General features: G+C 39.3%; 1 protein-coding gene and 1 long non-coding RNA gene across 2 annotated transcripts; one reads left to right on the top strand and one right to left on the bottom strand.

The window, feature by feature from the left end:
* The first annotated feature begins 9759 nt into the window (after positions 1-9759).
* LOC146514721 (uncharacterized) lies at positions 9760-23738 on the top strand. Its single transcript, XM_085169148.1, has 18 exons — positions 9760-10835; positions 12577-12649; positions 12761-12803; positions 13662-13740; positions 14715-14803; positions 15253-15399; positions 15551-15602; positions 16519-16619; positions 17025-17110; positions 18469-18550; positions 18642-18727; positions 18832-18919; positions 21056-21104; positions 21253-21343; positions 21480-21580; positions 21750-21834; positions 23077-23181; positions 23538-23738. The coding sequence occupies exons 1-18, from the start codon at positions 10774-10776 to the stop codon at positions 23640-23642; spliced, it is 1524 nt and encodes a 507-aa protein (XP_085025274.1). The 5' UTR covers positions 9760-10773; the 3' UTR covers positions 23643-23738.
* Positions 14702-15375, bottom strand: LOC146514722 (uncharacterized). Its single transcript, XR_014875468.1, has 3 exons — positions 15263-15375; positions 14996-15045; positions 14702-14820 (listed from the first exon to the last, which is right to left on the bottom strand). It is a non-coding gene; the product is annotated as an uncharacterized LOC146514722 (long non-coding RNA).
* Positions 23739-24169: the final 431 nt, after the last annotated feature.

Here is a 24169-nt window from a genome sequence, read left to right on the forward strand (position 1 = left end):
GGCAGAGGTGGGTAGTAACAAGTTACATTTACCGAGTTACATTTACTTGAGTAAGTTTTTGGAAAAAAGTTACTTTTAAAGTACCTTTTTTGCACGATACTTTTTACTTTTACTTGAGTACATTTGTGAAGAAGAAACAGTACTTTTACTCCACTACAGTTGCAAAATTCAACTCATTACTTTTTAAAAAAAATAATTAGTTTAACACATTAGATAACATAACTCTTTTACCAATCAGATGTGGCCATGCAGTCACATGACCAGTTTGAAACTGTGGCAGGCAGAGGTGGCCAAGCGTTTCAAAGTAGCGGACACACGGAAAGAAACACATGAAAACATGGCATGCAATTTTTTTTTCAGTCGCATTATTTAGCTCCTGCTCAAACTGTACAATTGAATCTCAGGGTTTCGAAGTTCAAAGGTCACAATGCAGGGTCTCACACTTTACGGCCTGATGCTCTGATGCGACTTGAGTCCTCAAACTGTGCGTCCATAACATGAAGCTTATCATACAAAATATGTCTCTCTTTCTCCCTCTCTGTCTTTCACTCACACACACCACCACCATCAACTTTGCTAAATAACTAATGAAAAACATTGACCAGGCAGCTGCAATTGAGCAGCAATGTCCATCCAACTCTTTTCATGGTTGTAGTTGTGATAATTTTGTGAGGCCACATTGAAAAGCCTCGAATACGGAAGCGTAGTACGGATGCGTAGAGCTGCCACCCAGGCAAAAGAAAAATAGAGCTATATCACGTTATAACGTGAAAAGTTTATTGTTCTAACAACATTATTACAATATACATAATTATCACGTTCGTACAATATAATATTTATATTGTATGAACGTGATAATTATGTATAGTGTAATAATGTGATATTATATTGTTCAAACGTGGAAGGTATATTGCACTAACATGAAAAATATATTGTTAGAACAATAAACTTTTCACGTTATAACGTGATATACAGTGGGGCAAAAAAGTATTTAGTCAGCCACCGATTGTGCAAGTTCCCCCACTTAAAATGATGACAGAGGTCAGTAATTTGCACCAGAGGTACACTTCAACTGTGAGAGACAGAATGTGAAAAAAAAATCCATGAATTCACATGGTAGGATTTGTAAAGAATTTATTCGGAAATCAGGGTGGAAAATAAGTATTTGGTCACTTCAAACAAGGAAAATCCCTGGCTCTCACAGACCTGTAACGTCTTCTGTAAGAAGCTTTTCTGTCCCCCACTCGTTACCTGTATGAATGGCACCTGTTTGACCTCATCATCTGTATAAAAGACACCTGTCCACAGCCTCAACCAGTCAGACTCCAAACTCCGCCATGGCCAAGACCAAAGAGCTTTCGAAGGACACCAGGAAAAGAATTGTAGGCCTGCACCAGACTGGGAAGAGTGAATCTACAATAGGCAAGCAGCTTGGTGTGAAAAAATCAACTGTGGGAGCAATCATCAGAAAATGGAAGACATACAAGACCACTGATAATCTCCCTCGATCTGGGGCTCCACGCAAGATCTCATCCCGTGGGGTCAAAATGATCATGAGAACGGTGAGCAAAGATCCCAGAACCACACGGGGGGACCTGGTGAATGACCTGCAGAGAGCTGGGACCAAAGTAACAAAGGTCACCATCAGTAACACACTACAACGGCAGGGAATCAAATCCCGCAGTGCCAGACGTGTTCCGCTGCTGAAGCCAGTGCATGTCCAGGCCCGTCTGAAGTTTGCCAGAGAGCACATGGATGATACAGCAGAGGATTGGGAGAATGTCATGTGGTCAGATGAAACCAAAGTAGAACTTTTTGGTATAAACTCAACTCGTCGTGTTTGGAGGAAGAAGAATACTGAGTTGCATCCCAAGAACACCATACCTACTGTGAAGCATGGGGGTGGAAACATCATGCTATGGGGCTGTTTTTCTGCCAAGGGGACAGGACGACTGATCCGTGTTAAGGACAGCATGAATGGGGCCAAGTATCGTGAGATTTTGAGCCAAAACCTCCTTCCATCAGTGAGAACTTTGAAGATGAAACGAGGCTGGGTCTTCCAACATGACAATGATCCAAAACACACCGCCCGGGCAACAAAGGAGTGGCTCCGTAAGAAGCATTTGAAAGTCCTGGAGTGGCCTAGCCAGTCTCCAGACCTCAACCCCATAGAAAATCTGTGGCGGGAGTTGAAAGTCCGTGTTGCTCGGCGACAGCCCCAAAACATCACTGCTCTTGAGAAGATCTGCATGGAGGAATGGGCCAAAATACCAGCTACTGTGTGTGCAAACCTGGTAAAGACCTATAGTAAACGTTTGACCTCTGTTATTGCCAACAAAGGTTATGTTACAAAGTATTGAGTTGTATTTTTGTTATTGACCAAATACTTATTTTCCACCCTGATTTCCGAATAAATTCTTTACAAATCCTACCATGTGAATTCATGGATTTTTTTTTCACATTCTGTCTCTCACAGTTGAAGTGTACCTCTGGTGCAAATTACTGACCTCTGTCATCATTTTAAGTGGGGGAACTTGCACAATCGGTGGCTGACTAAATACTTTTTTGCCCCACTGTAGCTCTATTTTTCTTTTGCCTGGGTGGCAGCTCTACGCTTCCGTACTCGGATGAGCTTGCCACAGTTCTACAAGTTGTGCCTCCATCTCGTGTCCACTGCCTTGCTGCTCCGCCTTTTCACTTTCATTTCTGTGTTTGTGCGTGCACAGAGTGAGAGGTTGCGTTGAGGGGCGACAGGATTTCAAACAGGTTTGATTTTCTTGCGACCATACGATTGATGATTTGGAGCTGGTCGTGAGGTGTTAATCGCTTTTCGTTACCCCATGTATACTGCATAATGCACGACACACGATTAAGGCGAAACTCAGGCTGATCCCCAAAACGCTTGCGCGACTGAAAAATCGGCTCAAAATGGGCCAAAAAAAATTTGCACAGTGTATGCCCAGCTTTTGGAGGCTAGCTTCATCCAACTGCCTACCCTGTGGTTGGAAGGGGTGTTTTTCATCATTTTGCAGCCACGCAGACTGAGGTGTTTGTCTTCTCAGGAGAGCCATGGAGAGATTAGAGGCTACATCGCAGCTCCAGTCATGGCCAGGGCTGGACTGGGACAAAAAATCGGCCCGGGCATTTTGACTAGAGACTGGCCCACCAGGTATTATAGGAAAAGCCATAAAGCCTTTGAATGAAAACAGACGCTGTTGTGACAGTGATGTACACTGTCTTGTTGGTATATGTATGATTTCTATACATTTTACGTCAGATAAAAACTTTTTAAATGAGAATAAGAAAGAAAAGTATTTCTTTGTGTCCCCCTTTCCCTGTTAATGCCCTACCTGGCCCCCCTGGGAAAACTTTCCTAGACCTGCCCCTGCACAGTTACCAGCTGTTAGATACTAAAAAAGGATCCTGGTGTTATTTGTCTCTCAGAAACAGTTCATAACTTCCCTTCAACTCATTCATGTCACCTAAAAGGTAAACCTGTTTCTCCTGTTCAGCTCTGATGATTCAGTAAGGACATCTCCTGGTTTCATCTTCATGTTTCCCTCTCACCAGATAACCAAACCAACATCATGACCAGCAGCTTTTACAGCCGTGGCTCCAACAAACATCTGCTGATACTAGAAATTAATATTAAATAAATTCTAACAACAGCTGATCAAGCGCAACATCTTTCTGGCGCAAAGTGGGCGATAAACAAGCAAGAGAGAAAAGCCGACCAGCTGATCATTGATCAGTTTCATGATTGAAATAGCAACAGGAGAAGGAGGGGGACAGGATGAGAGGAGAAGAAGCAGCTGACAGCGTAAAGACAGAATAAATCCAGCTTTGTGTCTTTTTCCATTGTAGCTGAAGTACGGGAAAAACTCGTTCGTTTTCAGCTCAATACGAAACACGTAATATTTTTTCTGAATGCGGGACGATTCCGTTTGTACAGGATGGTTGGAAACTCTACTAACTAACCTTATGAATAAAATAAAGTTCACTATCAGTAACATCATAGCACCCACCAGCTGTATAGAAACTCCATCATGCTAGCTAGTACAAGTTATTGTAACTGACTGTAATAAGTCAGCACAACGAAAATAAACTACACCTGAAGTTGGTTTATATCTGACCCAGAAAGACTGCAGGTCATAACTTCTTACCTGAAGTTTATTTCACCTGCAGCCGCCTTGGGTCTCTCCTCCTCCTGCCTCACCTTTCCCTCATCCACCTGCTGTCCTCTGTGGAAGCTCTGCCATAACCACCACCAAACAACTGAGTTATTTTTACACATGACGAGCATCTGGCCAATCCACCACTTTTCATTGTTTATACTCTTACAAAAAAAAAAAAAAATCATCGGCCCATAAAAGCGAAAAATCACCCGGTGGGCCGATGGCCAGTCCAGCTATGGTCACGGCTTCCATCACTGTCTTTCCCCAGAGTAACAGCCAAACAGTGCAAGGAGGATCTATTGGTTCTTATTTTAAACTTAATCTGGAATTCATTGCAAACTGTTTGTGTGGGATATGAATGACAAGATTTTGTTTTTCAACAGGATTTAGTAAAAAACATCTCCAGTGTGATCAAATGTTCTTGCCAAACATCTGCAGCTTGGCAGTGTATACAGCACTATAATGACCAGACCTAATTCTTTTGAAAACCATACATCTTTCCACAGGTCTCAACTTCATCAGACATCACCTAGACTCAGAGCTGGATGAGGTCAGCACAAACAGCAGCCTAACCGACTAAGATGATGGATCCATGCGGTCAGGAAAGCCAGAAGCAGGGGAGCTGGAGAGGTACCTTTCATGTACATTCACTGGAGGTGTGGATCTATTGCATGGCTTTCCTCACATCAAGAAGCTGTTGATCAAAATCAATACAGCTCTTCATGCATCTGGAGCTTGTGAAGGACTTCTTAGTCATGCAGGACTCCTGTTCACTGCTAAACAGTTATAGCTTCACAGCAAGAACCTTGAGTCAAGAAATGGCAGATTTTTGCTAAATATGCAGAAATAGATGCACACCCATACAATTTATGGTAAACTGAGCTGCCTTGTAAGAACATATGTTGAAGATGCCTCGTTCTAATGTTTTCTCTGAGGCTGCTGTGCCATTTGGAGCAAAAATGAATATAAAGTTTACAGCATATCTTGTCACTGGAAATTGTTTGCACTGTTTATATTATTTATTGTAGGTATTGGTGAAAAAATCTTTATGTTGTGAAAAACTGAAATCTGGAAATTAGAATTGTTGTGCCTTATTTTGTTGATGTTTTTACATATATTCCTTTTGAAAATACTAAAATTTGTATATTTATTTATTTTTGTTTGTCTGATAGCATTTATTTAAAAAAAAATAAATCAGACATTTCAAACAGTTACTACTACTTGAGTAGTCTTTTCTCCAACTTTTTTGAACACTACTTTCCACTGTTACTTGAGTAATAATATTTTAAAGTAATGCTACTCTTACTTGAGTACAATTTTTGGATAATCAACCCACATCTGCTAAACGGTTCAGATATTTTCCTTCATAAGCAAAGGGAAAGTTAACAGATTACATTTCAACAGTATGGCTCAGTTTTCCTACCATTACCTTTTCAGTAATACAGTAACATAATGGATTACTGTACTAACTATTAGGGCTGGGCCATATCATACTATTCACGGTAATACTGGTATAATGTTGGGCAACGATAAGAAAATGAAATATCGCGATAGAATATCAGTAAAACGCGCATGCGCAGTGCCTTTATTTTAATATGCACATGGTGGAAAAAGCATGGTGGCGGCGATGGAGAATGAGAAGGGCGAAAGCGGATGGTTGAATGAAACGGATGAATCAGAATTGGTTTGTAAAAATGCTGCAATATTCAGTGGTGTGGAACAACAAAGCACTATTTTTGGTAGCGCATGCTAGCGGGCCATCGTTATTCCGTGTTTTTTGGAAAATACGGCACACTTAAAATCAATCCTTTTCTGAAAATCGACAGTGCCCCTTATATCCCGTGTGCCTTACGTATGAATTTTAGTTGTGTTTACTGACCTCGAAACGATTTTATGTGGTACACGGCGCTCGAAAATCTGTCAAATGTTTCAGTACGACTTTGCTAAGCTACGAAGCCGCACCGCTTGTTGGATTGTTGGAGCATTACGGCTATCGTAGGCAGGAGCCTCACGGAGTGATACGTACTGTGCTTCAACATAATATTACCGTAATGTGTGTGTATAACCTCTTTTTAAGTTTTGTGGATAGTATACATGGTTATGCTGAGGATATGTCGGCCAGTTTCCACTGGAAATGCCTTTTGGTTAAACTGTCAGCAAGGAATTTGCATTTGCACTGTTAAATTTTTATATATCTTTAATGCACATAAAAAACAGCTGCTTGTTTAAGTGAAAACACATTAATGGTTTTTTTTTTTGCACTAATAAAGTTGTGGAGTTGTAAAGTATTTTGTCTAGTGTCAATTATATCGTCAGTTATATCGTTATCGCAAATTTTCAAATGTATATCGTGATAAATATTTTTGGTCATATCGCCCTGCTCTACTAACTATAATTACAACTATGCTGTTACTCTCATATCAAAGAAGAAAAAAAATGCTCTTCAGTCGAGTGGATGCAAACTCAGCATCAAAGAAGGGTTACTGAGGCACTATGTCTTTTGGTAACGTTTATTCTTGGAGCATATCAACTCATAAGTCACCCACAGCCAGTCACAGATACCAGGCCTGGGTTTGCAGTCAGTCAACTTCTATGACAAAGTAATTACCCCTAGAGACTGCTAGAATTAAAAAGGCAAGGGGCATAAATTTCTAAACAATTGTACACACACTAAACTGAAGTGTTTGAAAAATATTAGCGCAATAATACAAAAGTATCTGAAAAACAAACAAACAAACAAACCTAGATTTATAATACATCACAATAAAATAAGCCGCAATTCAAATATTAAAATGGACATACTCATGTACAGTACAGAAAAGCAATAAGCAATTGTGTTTTCCTAGCTAATATCTAAAACACAGGACAGAGTTAGCTACTACAAAGAGAAAATGAACATTAACAGCCTTAGAGCATCTAGCATGCCTAGATAAAATCCTCAAAAATTAAAAAAATAACTACAAGAGAATTAATTATTGTTTTTAAGCTAAAAAGACCCAAAGAAATACAAATGTTTATTTCCACATTTCACTAACAGAAACTAAGCGCTAATTTCTTTTACTTTGAAAGCCGAACTCTATTTCCTGTCTGATAAACTAAACTTGACTGATGATCAGTTGAGTACGGTTCGGTCCATTGGAGATATTTGTGTCTTAGAGCCTGACGGGGCCAGAACAGAAACCGGACCATCTACTTGATTTACAAGCCATGAAGACAGGGAATGAAAAAGGACTGTGAGAGCGTCTGCTTGGCCAGGACCCCCATGGATAAGCACGTTTTTGTTAAGTCAAGTTGGGACAATAAGGTCTTATATAAGGCAGAACAATAACACAAGAGCGGATATAATTCTTTCACAATAAAAGTGCTATGAAGAGGCGGAATAGAAAAAAAAATCAAAAATCAAAGAATCAGTTTTTATTCGCAACATTTAATTAATTAAAGATTTAAATACATAATTTATTCAAATCAGTAGATTTTCATCAGCCTGAAGACCAGTACTGAGAAATTGGGTGAACGTGTGTGTATTATTTTGAAAACGAGGCTGGACCCCGGTTGGTTTGACAGTGGCAGACGGAGGTGAAAAAACGAGAAACTCACGTGTCTGTGGCTGTGGTCGTTATGTATGTGTGTGTGTTACTGTCTGTATGAATAAAACATGACAAAAAAAGAGTGGTGACGGTGGGAAACGTGACCGGCCGACTCGCATCATCAATCAGGAGAGAAGCAGACGCAGATTGAAACATTTAAAGTGATCACCGTCTTATTTTAGAAGCATTATTCTGCCTCCACACATAAAGGATAGCCGTGATTACACTTTTTAGTGCCTTAATCTACCCAGTGAGGCCAAAAAGATCATAAGAATGATGTACACGGACATGAAGAGCCTCAGAGGCAGAGATGAGCTGTGATCGTGCTCCAAAAAAGAAATCAGATGTGAGGCAGTGTCTGCAGAAATGAAATCAAAGATTCAATCAAAGATTCAGCAGCTGGTGCACTGAGGAGAAACCAGGCATCTTGGAGCTTCCACCAGTTAAAAGCAAATCATATTTCCATGGATACATTTGAAACAACACATATTTATACACTCCGGAGATAAATGCAGGTGACTCAGCGTCTCTCTGGCAAAAACACATGTATGTACCATTTGATCTGTTTTCAAGTCACCAGAAGCCCAAATCTTTGGCTTTGGGCAATTTAAAGGACATGCTGTATTTACAGAAGCCTTTAATCTTTCATTTAGACCTTTAACGGAAACCACATCCATGTGGAATTCCTCATTGCATTTAATCAAGAATTAAATGATTAATTGATTTACACTGATCAGAGTTGGTTGAACTTCATGGGTATTAGTTGGTTCAGAAACAGAGACCAGTTAGAGTCCATTTCATCTGCTGTGCTGAAAATCAAAGCGACAGACCCCACTCCAGACTCTCACATCTGCCACGTTCAGTGTGAACCTGTTAAGAAAACAGGGCACCAGTGGCTGACCTGCCAATTCTGCTGTTCTTTGGTGACTCCCAGCTGATCTGGTGTGCTGGTCCGTCACAGAGTCTGTCTCTGACATGCTCATAAGTGATGTGGTGCAGGTCGTTTTGCTGTGAACTTCCTGTTCCATGGAGCCCAGAGTTGTGTTTTTTGGTTAGAAAATGCCTAAAATACTGAAATGATCAAAGTTATAAAACCTTTAATGGCCCAAATTCAGCCTGAGTGGAAATTCAGGCAGTTTGTTTTAAATAACAAGCAGATTTTGGACCAAATTTAGTGAAGTACATAATTCAAACGACATAAGCCACGTTAACACACCAAACAACAGGACTGACAGGCCCTTACTCTGTAGTAAGTATGGATAAAGTAGTTTATCTTTTCTCTTTTCTCTGCAGTGAAGCAATAAATATGATCAGTTATTACCCCGTGAGTGTCAATGACAGGCTATTGCATTAATTTTTCCTTTAGCCTGAACACACATTTGAGCATATACAGCAAGTAAACACTAAACATTCAAGCCTGCATTTTTATTATCAGTGATAGATAACAGAAAGGTAACAAAGGCTAAAAATGTCTGTGGATTTCTCACTTTCAGCCCTTCTCCACCTCCTGTCATCTTTACTTCTTTATGAATTTGTCGCCCCCTGTCTCTCCTCACTTCTAATTGCATGTCTGCATGTTTCATGTAATTATAGCAGCCCAATCACTACAGTCTCTGGGTAACAGTTAGATTTATACTGCAGCTGAAGGTCTTTATAAAAAAAACAAACACATTTACAATTTAATCCTGTGCTTGGCTAGAAGTTAGTGCAGCTTTTAAGGGGCTGAAATTTGAAGCACCTGGAAACAAATCAAAGATAAAGTTCGCACACTGCTGCTGTGTTTCATGTTTAATGTAAACAAACCTGTCTCAGAAAAAGTAAGACTTCAGCTAAAGAGGGTCAGGTTGCACCAACTGGTTTATTTTAACTGTGCATTACTTAACTATGCATTGAATATAAGTCACATGGACTTAATTTTAAGTTCAATCCATTTCATGTTATATTCATTTAGAAAAATATTGTCAACATTCATAAAAGTAACTTTAAAGAGTTTTAAAAACATAGAGTCATGAGTTTTTGTGGCACTACTGTGTCTCATACACTGCAGTTATGGAAAAAAGTGGAAAACCAGACAGAAAAACGTAGATAGTAAACTCAACCTGGATAAATACAATAAGTGAGCGCCACCTACTGTACAGAAGCTGTTATAAGAGAGAATATTAAAGCAAAGTGTAGAACATGAGTGGATTTCGTGTTACGTGTAGATTAAAGAGTGTTTTCCTCACTTTTTTCTGCACTTTGCTCTCACACTCATCCTGTTAAATGCTGACCTGCTTGGCTCGGCTCTGTGTTTGGAGGTGTTGCTGGGTAACGGTCTACCTGCAGAGGGAAGTGTAGCTTACCTGTAAGCTGAGACTCAAAGAGCAGCTGTCAGACTGTGGAGCTGAGATGACTCGTCTGTGGGCTTAATCCAGCATCAATAAAACAACGAAATAACAGGAAAGAAGCCGATTTCCTGGCAGACACAAACACCTCCACAGGTGGGTTTTATTCCGCTGCTGCTGTTGGTGTTCGTAACTGGAGCTACAAAAAGGCACGTTTTGAGATTACCTTGCATCTGTGGCACCACCTGCAGGGGAAACTGCATGAAAATGTAAGGTTTGATCACCATTAAGATTTGAATTTTGCAAGAACCACAATTTGTGTTGAGTAAGGATATATTATGTGCACACCTGGAAGAACTTTGTATAGAGAATATGAGTATGAAATATCAGACTGTATTAACAATGAAAATCTTCATAATATGTTTTTGAAAACGAGTAAAAACTTTGGCTGCGTTATTTCACTTTTTGGGGCTTATGAGCAAAAATTGGTGTGATGCTCTTTAACAACACATTGGTACCTGTGCCTTTATTAGCAGCTGTTACTTGTTCTTACAGATTCAGTAAATTTCAGTTTAAAAAATTACATATTTTCATGATTGAAAAACAAACTATGTGCTTGTTACAGCTGTTACCCCAATAAAGCAAAACTGTGTGTGAGACAGAGACGGAGACACAGTAGGTGTGAAGATGGCATTGGCCAGCGGTCACTGGTTGGAGAAGGAGATAAAAGGAGAAGCCCCAAGTCCTAGGTGAGTGCACCAACCTAAATAATATAAAGGTGGTGCTCTGATGCAGTATATACCACAAATAAACAGGTAACAATCACTCTTGAAAGATTAGTGTATAGATGCTAACATATGATAATGCTTAGTATATTGTGACATTGTTATAGTGAAGGTTGTTTTACACGATACGATCAGGTCAGTAGACCGTTAAAGTAATGAAATGAGTTTAATCACGTTAAAACCTTAAACCTGCATTCTTTTAAATGACCAATAGGGGCCAACTCCTCTGGTTGCAAAAAATAAGTTTGGTTGGGTAGAAGTTTGTGGGAAGCCCCCAGTTCCATTGCTGCATGTCTTTTAAATAGTTTGGTGACTTTATTGGCTTGTTGAAGTGTTCCAGGTTTCTTTGTCAGCTTGGTTGTCCTGAGGTTTCTGGACATGGACAGATGGAGACCCAACAGCCGAGTAGTCATTCCTGTTGGAATTTGAGAACATGCCTAATTGGTGCATTGAAATTCACATTCTCTGTGGGGGAAACCACAAAACAGGCTTGTCACCGTCTGATGACAAAATTTATGTCAACTCATGGATGTTGAAAGTATAATTTAGGCATTAGGGTACTTCAGTGGATATCAGTGGACGATGTCACTCATGGCTACGTCAGTTTATATACCATATGTCCAGTCCAGTGATTTTAGATGGCGTGGGCCGCAAGAGGTCATTTTTTCAATTTGTAATTTAATTTTTATCACCATAAAAACAGAAATATTACATAACACAAACTTAAAAGATTTAAAAATGAAACATTACCACAAATTTTACATTATTCTTGATTTCTGGCTTGTTTTGGCTCCTGATCTCTTTAATATAGCTCATTAGTGTAAGAGCTAAAATGCAGCACTATTGGCCAAAGTAAAGCTGTTGATAAAGAATCAGCCTCAAACCAAACATCAGACGATCAAAAGGAATCAATGACAACATGAAGCAGAAAATATGTCTTCTTATGCTAATGTGAATAAAGACTTTGGTGGGCTATAGAAGATTTTTTACATTTCAAAATGAGTTGTAATAAGTAAAAGTCCTAAGTTTAGGAATGCCCAACTTAATGTTGTGCCAACATTTTCACCCACCTCATCATAATTCATTCTTGTAATAATTGGGCTCAAAATGGACTCAGTGAGCAGACTCAAACAGCTATTGGCAGTTTTTTGTAGCTTATTACAGTTGGCAATAGTTATTGATGACTGCCAGTGGGACTGAGGGAGAGACTTTATAACAACAATGTGCAGACGAGCTCTGCTGGAAATGAGTTGCATTAACTGTAGTTCCAAAGGAGAAGGAATATGACTGTGAGTATTCCGAGTCTGGACCTTTGCCTTACATATCTCAGAGGTGGTTTTGGGGCTAAGAGGAGCATCAGCTCAGCAGGAGGAAATTCAGACACTCCGGGAATGAACAGCGGGCAGGCAAGTTTGCTGAGGTCTTTCCCTTACAGGTTAATCAGCATTGCTGGGAGTGTCTACAGTCCACGGGCAGGTGAGTCTCCAAACAGAAATGTTTCCAGGAAAGGGTCCAAAAAGGTAACTAGGAGAGAGAAAGACACAATGGGTAAGATGACATTAAAGACTAATGTTCAAAGGTGGCCTAAAGTTCATCATATTGGTAAAAAACAACCTGGTGAAGAACTGCTGCACACATAATACTGAGCTCAGTGAACATGATGTCTGACCCGCTTCTATTTCTGTGTGTTTCTTTAAATCCACAGACACAGCCACGCTTTAGCTGTGGCTGGAGACGTTGCCTTTCTTTTCGGAGGTGCCTGCAGCATCAGTCAAGAGGTGAGACCACTGTTTATTTTTCTTTTTTATTCAGTCACAGTGAAACATGAGTGAAGCATGGAGCCTGGGTGGTCTGTGCTTCTGCTAATCAGTCTTTTCTGGTTGATTCAGGAGGGCAGTGTTGTTTACTTCAGTGACTTCTACATGCTAACAGGTACAACATGCAGCTGTAGTCCTGATGTGCTTTATCTTGCATGCATTTTTGGAGGTTTGGACTTCTGCAAGTGGTATTGAGCAAAGTTTTAGGATGTTAATGATGCTGAATTTAAAACCCATTTACTGAACTCAGTTTTAAGTTCACACACAGCCCAGTTTAATTAAAAAGTCACGACAAAAAAAAAAAAATCTTCTTCTTTAAATTGTACCATGATGATTAAAAACAGGAAAACAACCTAAAAAGCACCATAAGCTTTAGAAAACTGGGAGTAAAAAAAGCTACAATAAATAAATAAAAAGAAAGAAAGTTATTATATTTTTCCAGTGGTTTGGAATAATTATCACATCTGATTAAAATTATCAGTATGTCCATTTACAGTGGCAAGGCCAGATTTATTTACACTATATAAAATATCATGAATACCAAAATAAAAGCCTCGCAGGGTTTTTTCTAAATAATTTTTGGCAAAAGCAAATTTATTTCTAATGTGTTTAAAACAGAAGATTAAAAACATACAAAGCGGTGTAGCTTTACAACGAAACAGCAAAATAAAACGTTAGAAAGAAGTAAAACACAAGTTAACATACACACACGCACAGCCACACACAGACACTGAGTGTAGATTTGTGAGAACTAAAAGGCTTCAAGTCTATTTTTGAATGTATGCACAGATGTAACTGACCTCGTGTCGTCAGCAGGCAGCTCGTTCCAAAGAAACATGACCACAGTAACTGAAAGCACCCTCACAGGTCACGGCACGTTTTTATGATCTCTTAACTTACTAACTGGTTTTAAATGACGTTATCAGATCAGTTATTTTGGCCTTTGCATTTGATGTTTTGGTGTTGTTTGTAGTGACTCCTGAAGATGTGACCTGGGAGGAGATTCCTCAGAGCGGAGACATTCCCTCGGCCAGACAAGGGCACACTCTGTGGTAAAATACAGCACTGACTCTGAACTCTAATTATTGATAGTTTAAAACATTTTGAAATCAGTCAGTGTCAGAAAGAAATAGACATTCTTTTTAATAACGTTACATAAATTCTTTTCACATTTAGCATATTCTCTATTGAATCGAGACAGATAACAATAAATGAGGTGACTATCTTCAGAATTCAAAGCAATCAAGTGGACTTTGTGTGTCCTTCTCCTGCACACTTTCTCTGAACACCACCCAAAACCAAAGAATTTCTAGTGGTGAGATGCCTTTTCTCCTGCTGTGTGCTATATTTAGAAAAAAAGGTGTCATGGTTTTGGGTCTTCGACCCAGTTTTTATGTTTGTTATGGTTTATGTTCTAACCCTATATTGGTGTTTCTTGAGCTCAGTCTTCCCCAGTCTCATCCCTGTGTTTCTCAGCCTTCCCAGTCATGTACCCATGTCTGTTTTCTCCCCCGTCACTCTGTCAAGCCCATGTATCTTAGTCTCGATCTCATTCTTTCTACTTCTTGTTTTATGTTAATAGTCTTATGTTTCATGTGTATTATGCTCAATTTTGCTTTCGTTGTCTTGTCAGTCAGATTAGTGTCAGCTGTGTTCCCACCTGTGGCTTGTTCCCTCGTTATCCTCCTTGTGCATATGTTGTCTGTGTTTCCCTATTGATTGGTCAATAAGATCTAGAGGAGGTAGAAGTCCTGATAAGGTTTCTCTGGCTGGACTTGGAGAAGGCTCATTAATGGTTGCACAGGATCTCTCACCTGGTTCACGTTTGGTTACTTGAGTTATTTGTTGATTGTTAGCTTCGGTCTCCATTGCTTTCCATGTATTATGTAAATCTGCCCCCAAGCCCTCTGGTGCTCCATCTGCACTCACAGACATGTCATGGTGGCAACTGGAACCAGCAACTGGTTTTCCAAGACAAGTTTTGTTGTCAAAAACAATATTTTGTTTTGTTGTGTTTCCTTCTCAGTGTTGTGAAAGGAAGGCTGTATCTGTTTGGAGGAGCGTCCAGTCCTGATGCCACCGAGTGTCTCCCAGGAGTCCACAGCTTTGATATAGGTGAGGATGTACAGCAGCTAGAAGAAACAATGAACTAGTTTAGTTTGATTTGTGTTGTGTGTGGGTCATATAAAACATGACCAAAGTTTCAAATAGTGAGGTTAGGGTCGGTACAAGTAATGACGGAGCCAAAAAGTCAGACACTTTTTTTCTACTCTAGGCTTTGTATGATGTCATAGAGTGTGTATATACGTAAATGGGATTCTCAGGCACAGAAGTCGCACCCAGCTGCTGTTCAAAACCTTGTTTGGGAAGGAAGAAGGTTTGCTTTAAGAGAGAGAAGCTACAATGGCACAGTATGAAACTGATGAGGTTAATTTTAAACTATTATTTGTGCAAAGCTACTCTGGTAGCTTTAATTTTACTCTAATTTACTCCAAAATGAAAAGAAGCAGAATGGGCCCCCCATAGTGACGTCCATACTTCATTAGGTTTCCATGTCCTGACAGTAACTCTGACCTGGGAGTGCTTAGCGGTTGGGGGTGTGGCCCTTAGAGCTCTAAGACACTGCTCTGCTGTTGCTGGCGAAAACATCTACGTGTACGGAGGTGCTGTGGAGGGGAATCCAACTGATGACCTCATGGTGTTCAACACAGGTTAAAAAAAAAATATATATATATATATATATATATATATACACACACACACAGCTTTCTTCTTTTTCATTTTTTTTTAATAAAAATGAATCACCCTATTTACATATGTTTTTACATTTTAGATTCTGATGTCCTTTCTGCTCTGTTTCAGTGTCTCTCACCTGGACACCGGTCAAAACGAGTGGATCTCTGCCTCCTGCCCTGTGAGACTTCTTCTCTGACACACTGTCAACAAAAACTGTAGTTCAAGCTTCACAGTCATGGCTCAGTGAAGGAATTTAGCATCAGATGTCATGATTTGGAGACACAAAGACAGCGTTCAGAAACAAAAAGCAAGCTGTTTATTTAGCTAATAAAAGGCCAACACGTAAATTTAAAGCTGAGGCAAAATAACAAAATCCAAGCACCTCAGAGAAATGTGAGAGGAAAGCTACATGTACAGGACTCAGCTGAAAGACTTACAAACACAGGAACACAGCGAGGGGTACCGTGGGCAGAGGAAACAGCTGGGTGACAAGAAACAGGTGGAACTGATCAAGGATAACGAGAGAGCAGAAATGCAGTGTTATGAAAAAGCATTTCCCAGTTTTTAAGTTGTGTTTTTTTTTTTTTTTTGCATATTTCTCACACTTAGATGTTTCAGATTGTGAAACTAATTTTAATATTATAAAAAGATAACCGGACTAAATACAGATAGGGTTGCATAGCTGTCATCCTTTAATAGATGAAATCATCATTTAAAATCTCAGCTATCTTTGTACAATATGAAAAATTTGTTGGCTGAACATGTAAGTGTGACAAATATGGAAAAAAAAAAAGAAATCAGAAGGGGGCAAATACTTATGTTATTAAACTAAAAGCAGAGTACAAAAGAGATGGATTTACCAAAATAAAATGGGAAGTGACTAACTGAACACTGAGATAAACCGTTACCACACTCAGGAGCAGGAACATGATAATAAAAATGTCTAATCTAAATAATACTTTAGGCCCCAAAACTTCAAGGTCCAGGACCACGACTATCAGATTTTTATACAAACAATGACAAATCTATTTTGGCAGCATACTAATCTATGAAACCCAAAAAATCTGACAGATGTGTCCTTTTTCTGTGTGTAGATGGGGGCAAAGTTGTGCTCTGGTTGGAGATCAGGTGTTCATGTTTGGAGGTTATGGAGCAGGAGGAGACTTCTGTAAAGACCTCTATGTTCTCAATACAGGTAAGAGCTAAGCTGAGGCCTTTTCCAGTTAGTTTTACATAGCACATAATAATTACACTTGGTGGGAGATGGAGATGATCATAGAGATCCACTAAATATTAGGGCAGCTTTGGATTACTCGCTTTAAAATGACCAGATAGATTTATTTATGCAACTTTATTTCTTGCACACAATCAAACAAAAAGTTTCTATTTACACAAATGTCAGAGATTTAAACAGTGTATGTTGAACTGCATCAGAATTTACAGGTGTATCTAGAAAAGATCATTCATGCATATATATATATATATATATATATACACACACACACACACACACAAATGACATAACACAACATTTGACTAATAACACATGACTCTTATGACTTCATCTGACCTTTGACCTTTATGTCCTTTGGGTTTTAAGAGAACCTGCAGTGGCAGAAAATGGAGGTGAAAGGAGAATCACCTGCAGCCTGCAGCGGACAAACACTGACTGCACACCATGATAAGGTACACACATTGAAATGAACTATATGAATGTACTCGTAGCAGAGGTGCTGGAAAGAAAAAAAACCACTATTATATATTTTACTTATTATTATTGAATTGGTGTGATTATAATTCATTTGTTTCTACCTATGCCATGCTTTGGAGAACCAGCTGTACTAAAATTAATATTACTGTAATATTAATATTTTAACCATCCATTTTTCTGCAGTTTATCTAGGCAACAGTCTGAAATACCCAGACCTTCCTCGCTCTGGCTGCTTGGGCCTTAATATTAAAAGAAAAAAATAACACGTAAAAAAAAAATGTTAGAGGTGGGAAGAGTAAAGGTAAGGTCTTATAGGTTGTTGTGAGGCTGGACAGTAAGGAAGTAGAAAGGATACATTCAGGATCTCATGAATGTAGGATATATGAGAAAGGTGGACAGTTACCACCTCTCTCAAGTGGAAGGGAGGGCAGCTGTGGAAAGTTAGTTGGTCCAGTTGACATATCTGTGGAGGTATGGAGATGTCCAGGAGAAAAGACAGTGGACTTTTAAACAGAGTACTTAATATAACCTTGGAAAATGAGGATGCCTGAGGACTGGAGAAGTATGCTGCTACTGATTTTTAAGAACAAGTCTGATATAGAAAAGGTGTAACAGTGAAGCTGCAAGGAGCAGAGATAGTGATGGTAGATGAGAATGGGTGTAAATGCTTGGAGTCAGCCTTCTAAAGCAACAGACAGTGCACTGAATTTGTGCCCATTATAGAAGCAAGAAATGCAACAAATATTTAAACTTTATTCAGTTTGCATGTGTGCATATAATTACATTAGAGGACCTCCGTTTTCATGCTCACAGCAATATATAATAGTCCCTTTAGGTTCTGGATCAGCCATGGTTAAATATTTTTATCATCCATCCACCCTGACCTCCTCCCTATGCTGACTGTATGCCTCCATGAGCTCACCGTCCTTCTTTTTTCCCCGTCATAATTATTCTGACCACTAGAAGGTGTTGCCACAATGTCTTTATTTTTCTTTATTGTTATTTATAGTAAATCTTTTCTCAGTGTTTTTAAAAACACTGAAATAAAGTAGTTTGATTTAGCTACTGAAAACTGATACTTGCTATATGCGAGCCTCTATAGCCGCTGTATAAAAATAACAGTATTAAAACAAGTAGGATATTATTTTTTAAATCACAAGAAAAATTGAGAAAACAAAAAAGCTGTTAAGATGGAAATATACAATTATCAAAATATATTATTTGTAAAGCAAAATAACTGTAGCTTTAAAAAAACAGTCACATTGACTCCCGAATACAATGTTTTGTTTTTGTATTTACTTTTTTGTTGTTTATTACTTTTGGAAAAATGTAGGACATCTACCTGTTTGGTGGCAAAAGCACCAATGAGGATGGCACAGTGACGTCGTCCAGTGAAATCCACAAACTCAGTATTGGTGGGTTGGATGCTGCAGAGAAGTTAAAACTGTGACTCGTGTAAATCTGAAGAGTTTAAGTCTGTAAATACTTCACACTGTGTGTCTGCAGCGAAGACGAAGTGGAAGGTCCCGCTCTACGTCGGGATTCCTCCGACACGTCGGCATGGACACACCGCCTTCATCCTTCACAGCCATGTCAGCAAAAATAACATTTATTTTTGTAGAGGTTTTTTTTTTTTTATTATTACTGTGATGTGATATGAAATAAAGTGTTCTTTTTGTGCCTACTTGATTGGCAGCTGTATGTGTTTGGAGGGAAGAACGAAGAGCAGAATTTCAATGACCTAAAGGTGATGAAGCTCATTAACCCATCAGAGAGGCAACCAGGTACGTTATAGTGTATTAAAGGCAAACATATTTGGCTCTTGTTAAAGAGCACAGGAGCTGCAGTGGCAAAGCTGTCCACAGGATGGTGCTAGAGGAGAGGTCAAATGGTCATTTAAATAGGCACAACAGGACTGGATTCAGTTTTTACACACTTTATTGTGCAGTACTTTTAAATTTAAAATTGATAAATTTAAAATAAAAAAAACAAACAAAAAAAAAAACAGTACTTTTAAATGTCACATCAAACTCATTCCAGAAAGACAAAGAGAAGTTTTTCAATTTCACCCCCCCCCCCCCCCCCACAGCCACAGTATGTCTTCTTTTGCATTAAATGCAGCTTTTGGAACTAAAGTCACAGTAGCTGTTTCTTTAGATTCTTTTTAAACACAGGAATTAACAATGAGTAGTTATAATAAAATGTGAAAAAAAAAGTCTTTGTGCTCTCTGAGTTCTTTAAAAACCATCTGGCAAATGGCAAGTAGGCTGCTGTATCTTGTTACCTCTCCATAGTGGAGACAATTCAACCTTGCTTCAGTCAAGGAATGCTGCTAAAATTGTTCCTTGATCTCGCTGACCAAGTAACTTCTTATTTACTGAGTTTGGACAGGTAGCTGTCCAGTGTCCTAGTTAGGGATGCAACGATACCAATTTTTTCAAACCGATACAATACCGATACTTGGATCTGAGTACTTGCCGATACAGAGTACAAAAACCGATACTTCTACCACACACACACACAAATGCAATGAATTGGAAGACAGGTTTTATTTTATTCTCTGCTGATAATAAATAATATCTTAATATGGAAAATTAAGATTAAATAAGCACTTCTGTTAAATTATTGCAGAGTCTCCACATTGTAATTTAACAAAATATCACTGAACTATTGGCACTGTCTCGAACTTTCGGAATAATAAATAAACACTTCTGTTTGGAATAAAATAAATACAAATTAGGTTTGAGAATAAAATAAACTTTTAAATTATTGCAGAGTGTACATATTATAAACAAACAAACAAAATAATGAAAGTATTTGGCATTGACGAACAAACTCCCCATCTGCCCGTGGATCATCAGTCCACTGTGCCGTTAAACCAAGGACTGACATCACACACTGCTTGTCTTTACCTCTTTAGAAAGTTTTGGCACCATTATCTCCCTGATGTGTGGGCGGCTGGGAATTTCATATCGCAGCTCGAGTATGCTGAGAAGAATCCTATGTTTTCCACGACTGGCATTGGCTGGTCATCCAGAGCGATAAAATGAGTCGGAGCCTCTATTATTTTAACTGCCCGTGGATTTTCTCTTGACATTTTTCATCGCTTTTTCAAAACCTGAGTTAAGTTAAAGTTGGCTGTTCCGGTCCACACTGCTGACATTTTGTTTAGCCTAGCTACAGCAGCCTCCAGTTTCTCTTTTTTATCTGGAGCTGCCAGTCTGACTTGTCTAACCCTGTGCCTGTTTAGCGCGGGATGTCCCCCTAGTGGCCAATCTAAAAAACTACAACAAAAATGACAAGCCACCCTCTGATTAATGAAATAAGTTGGTATCGGTTCATGGTATCGGTTAACTTTTACGAGTATGAGTACACACACATTTTACAGTATCGGCCCCGATACCCGATACCAGTATCGGTATCGGTGCATCCCTAGTCCTAGTGGTTACAAACTTCCTCCACTTTACAAATACTAACATCCTTGTGTTTCTGAGAACACTCAGAACTTCAGACATGGTTATTCTGAACTGTTTGCTACTCATTTAAATTAGCACAGATGGACTCCAAGTTGGAGATACATATTGAGGATATTTAAAGCAAACAAGATGCATCTGCTCACAGTTTGGAGCCACAGCAAAGGGATGGATTATTTTTTTTAAATGGAAGATTTTAGTTTTTCATTTAATACACTGAAATACAAGTTTTCAATCATGAAGTCTTAATGATTAATGAAACTGCCAATTAAAATTAAGCATACAACATGAAGAAAAAAACTGAGGGGGATCTATTTTATCATTATTATGTGAGTTCAATAGCTCTCATTACATTTACATAATTTACAGCACTGCACTTGCCCCATGTGAACTCACAGATGAACTTTATGTGTCAGACTGAAAAACAAAAAACTTCTGTCTCCACAGTGATGAAGGAGATCCTGTCAGAGTTTGGTCTCCAGGGTATCAGCCACAGGTCAGCAGCTGCTGTCTGTGTGTGCACATCGGCTCTCTTTCATATGTGTTTGTGTGTGTGCGCCATTTGAGCCTCTTGTCATGCTCTGTTTGAGTCTCATATCTCGGTTTTAACTCACTGGTTTCATTCTGGTTTTGACCGTTAACAGCTTCACTCCCACAAAAGTTCCCAACATCCGCTACGAGCTGAGCGAGGCAGCTCCATCCGTCCAGAAGAAGAACACGATGGTGAATTCACAGGTGTCAACATAATACACTCGCCTTCATTCATTTATTCAAATGGTGGTAAAAAGTCATGCAGATTCAGAGGGTTGGAAGACCGGGGTGAAACTCTGGTTACTATGCAACGCAGATAAAATTGCATTTCCTGCTGCAGGTGTTTGTCCACAGAGACTTCAGCGCAGTGCGTGATCAGGCAATGACAATGATCCAAACAGCATTCACACTGCTGGACCAGGAGTTCCACAAACTAGATCGGTACATGCACATCTTCATTTACACATTTAACTACAACTCAAAGGGCAAGAACATGCATGAGGTGACCCACTGTAGGAGCTCATCAGGCTAAAGGTTTAACTGCCTCACCTCTAAACATATTTCCTGTGCTCATCCTTCTAAGGCTGAATGTGTTTTTTTTTTCTTTCAGAGAGAAGTCAGAGCTGACTAAAGCTGCAGCTGCTCTGCAAAGAGAGAAAGACGCTCATGAAGCACATAGACAACAACAACAACAGGTTCAACAGCCTTCTAACATCCACCAAGTCAACAGTGAAGCCCTCGGGGGCTGGGGCAGGTTTAGGCTGCATGCTACATGAGTATAGTTTCAGAAACCTTGTAGATATATAGTCTTTACAGTTATTCTGTACTCCTGGTATAAGGATGGTGCTATTAATGTGTAAAAGCTCCAGATAAAGGGGTCAATGTGAATGTAATCCAAGCTGAAATTGGTAACTAACTATTATTTACAAAGAATATTTACAGAAACTTGGGATACACAAGACAAGGGTGCAGATTGTAAATTCAAAAAAGAGGAAAAACAATACTGTTTAAAATATACAACAGATTATTTAAACGGATAAATACAAGAAGGGCAATAAAATCGAGTAAACTCAGGAAAGAATGAGATGGAAAAGAGGTCAGTGACTCTGCTGACCTGCCTCTCTCTTTAGATTTACATGTACAGGCTTCAGGCCTCAAACCTGAACCTTTCCCCTCTCATCCTCCTTGAATGGCGTGACCTCATGCTGCTGCCGAGCCAAATTATGGATCTGCTGCTTTGATCTGCTTGTGCAGAAATGTTACGAAAACGACCCAAGAAGGCGAGGTCATCGTGTGTGCAGTTTGGCATCAAGCTCTAAAGCAACAAGAGGGCAGGAAGTGAACACAGGACCACTAGTGACTCTTGTTTTAGTCCTGTGAAATCCCCCTGAGTGGACCACCTGTGATTGGTGTATTGTAAGTTTCTGCATGTGATCCCAAAATGCTGGAACAGTATTTGAGGACAAAATTTAAGCTGCTCAGACCCAAAAGTTAAAACGCCTTTCAAAGTTTAACAGTAAAAACTGGAAATGAATTTAAAAACAAATCAGGAACTTTATCCTGGTTCTTGTTACATTAAGTCCATTTAATCCTAATCTAACCCATTAACTTTTTACACACACTAACCCATTAATCTAATCTAACATAAAACCATTACATTTTTATCTGATCACTAACCTAATTCAATGCATGAGAGGAAGTCAGTAAATGAAGTGCAATCCAGTATGATCTAGTTATTTAAACCTAATCACATGTTAATCAGTGATATATCGTTTCTAATATTTTTTGTAAGATGTTTTAATCTGTTTTATGATTTATTTTACTTAATAGAGCAATTTTATTGTGCAATTCTGCTTTCGTCTGCCATTTTCATATTTCGGGTGTTTTGACCCAGGATATACTTTATTTACACAAGTGTGTGTGTGTGTGTGTGTCAGGAGCTGCAGGAGATGCTGGACAGACATCGCTCTCAGAATGAAGCTTGGCTTCGAGCGAGAGCTGAGGAGAATGACCGAGAGAGGAGGGAGCTCTGCAGACTCAGAGTCAGTAAAACAAGTAAACACACTAACACACACGCACACTCTGCTTCACTAACATATTTTTGCATTTCATGCATGTAAACAGGAAACAAGCCAGTCATTAAACAAATAAAATAAGTTTTCTAACTTCCTGGTTTACGTCCACACTGTGCTGCACATCACAGCTTCACTGTTTCCAGCGCTGGCTTTGGGAAACGATCAGAATGTGAAATCACTGATGTTATTTTCAGTTTAAGGTGTCTTTATGACAGCTTAGCAGACAAAAATCCATGGTAAACTGTTGTACATGCAGTCCTGTTCATCAGTTAGTCATTATTTGAGATATGTGGGAGTGTTAAATTTGATGTGTCTCTCCTCAGGAGGAGGTGTTACAGGAGCAGGAGAGACTGAAAGAGGAGCAGAGCAACATCCAGAAACGCAGCGAACACCTCCTCTCCATCATGCAACAGTTCAAAGGAATGTGAGATAGATGGATAGACTGATGGAAAGAGAGAAATAAACAATTTTTGCGATCATAAGTCTAAGATTTGTGTCATTATCTACAATTTTGTACTTGGTATCTAAAACTTTTAACTTACTAACTCAAAACGTCTAAGAAAATAATTACAATTTTGAATGGCAACCCCCCCCCCCCCCCCCCCGCAACGTAGTCTTTGTTTCTTTGGAGCCAGAGGTAATCATACTTAGACAAGAGGGTCGAGTGCTGAAAGCCATTTTCTTTCTGTCAGATAATCTGACTAAAGATCTCCAAAAGGCATCTGTGAAGGTTCTCAGTCATCCAGGTCATCGTAGTCTAAGGAGCTTGGAAAGAAAAGCGTCTGGACTTCTTTAAGTTGCTTGAAGACGTTTCACCTCTCATCCGAGAAGCTTCTTCAGGTCTAGGGGTAAAATGGTGGAGAGTCCCAGATTTAAACCCAGTGGGAGTTTCCCCCCAAAGAGGGACAAAAGGACCCCCTGATGATCCTGTACCTAATCACATGAGCCAAGGTGT

The sequence above is a fragment of the Neolamprologus multifasciatus genome, chromosome 7, assembly GCF_963576455.1.
Source record: "Neolamprologus multifasciatus chromosome 7, fNeoMul1.2, whole genome shotgun sequence".
In the NCBI taxonomy this organism is placed as follows: Eukaryota; Metazoa; Chordata; class Actinopteri; order Cichliformes; family Cichlidae; genus Neolamprologus; species Neolamprologus multifasciatus.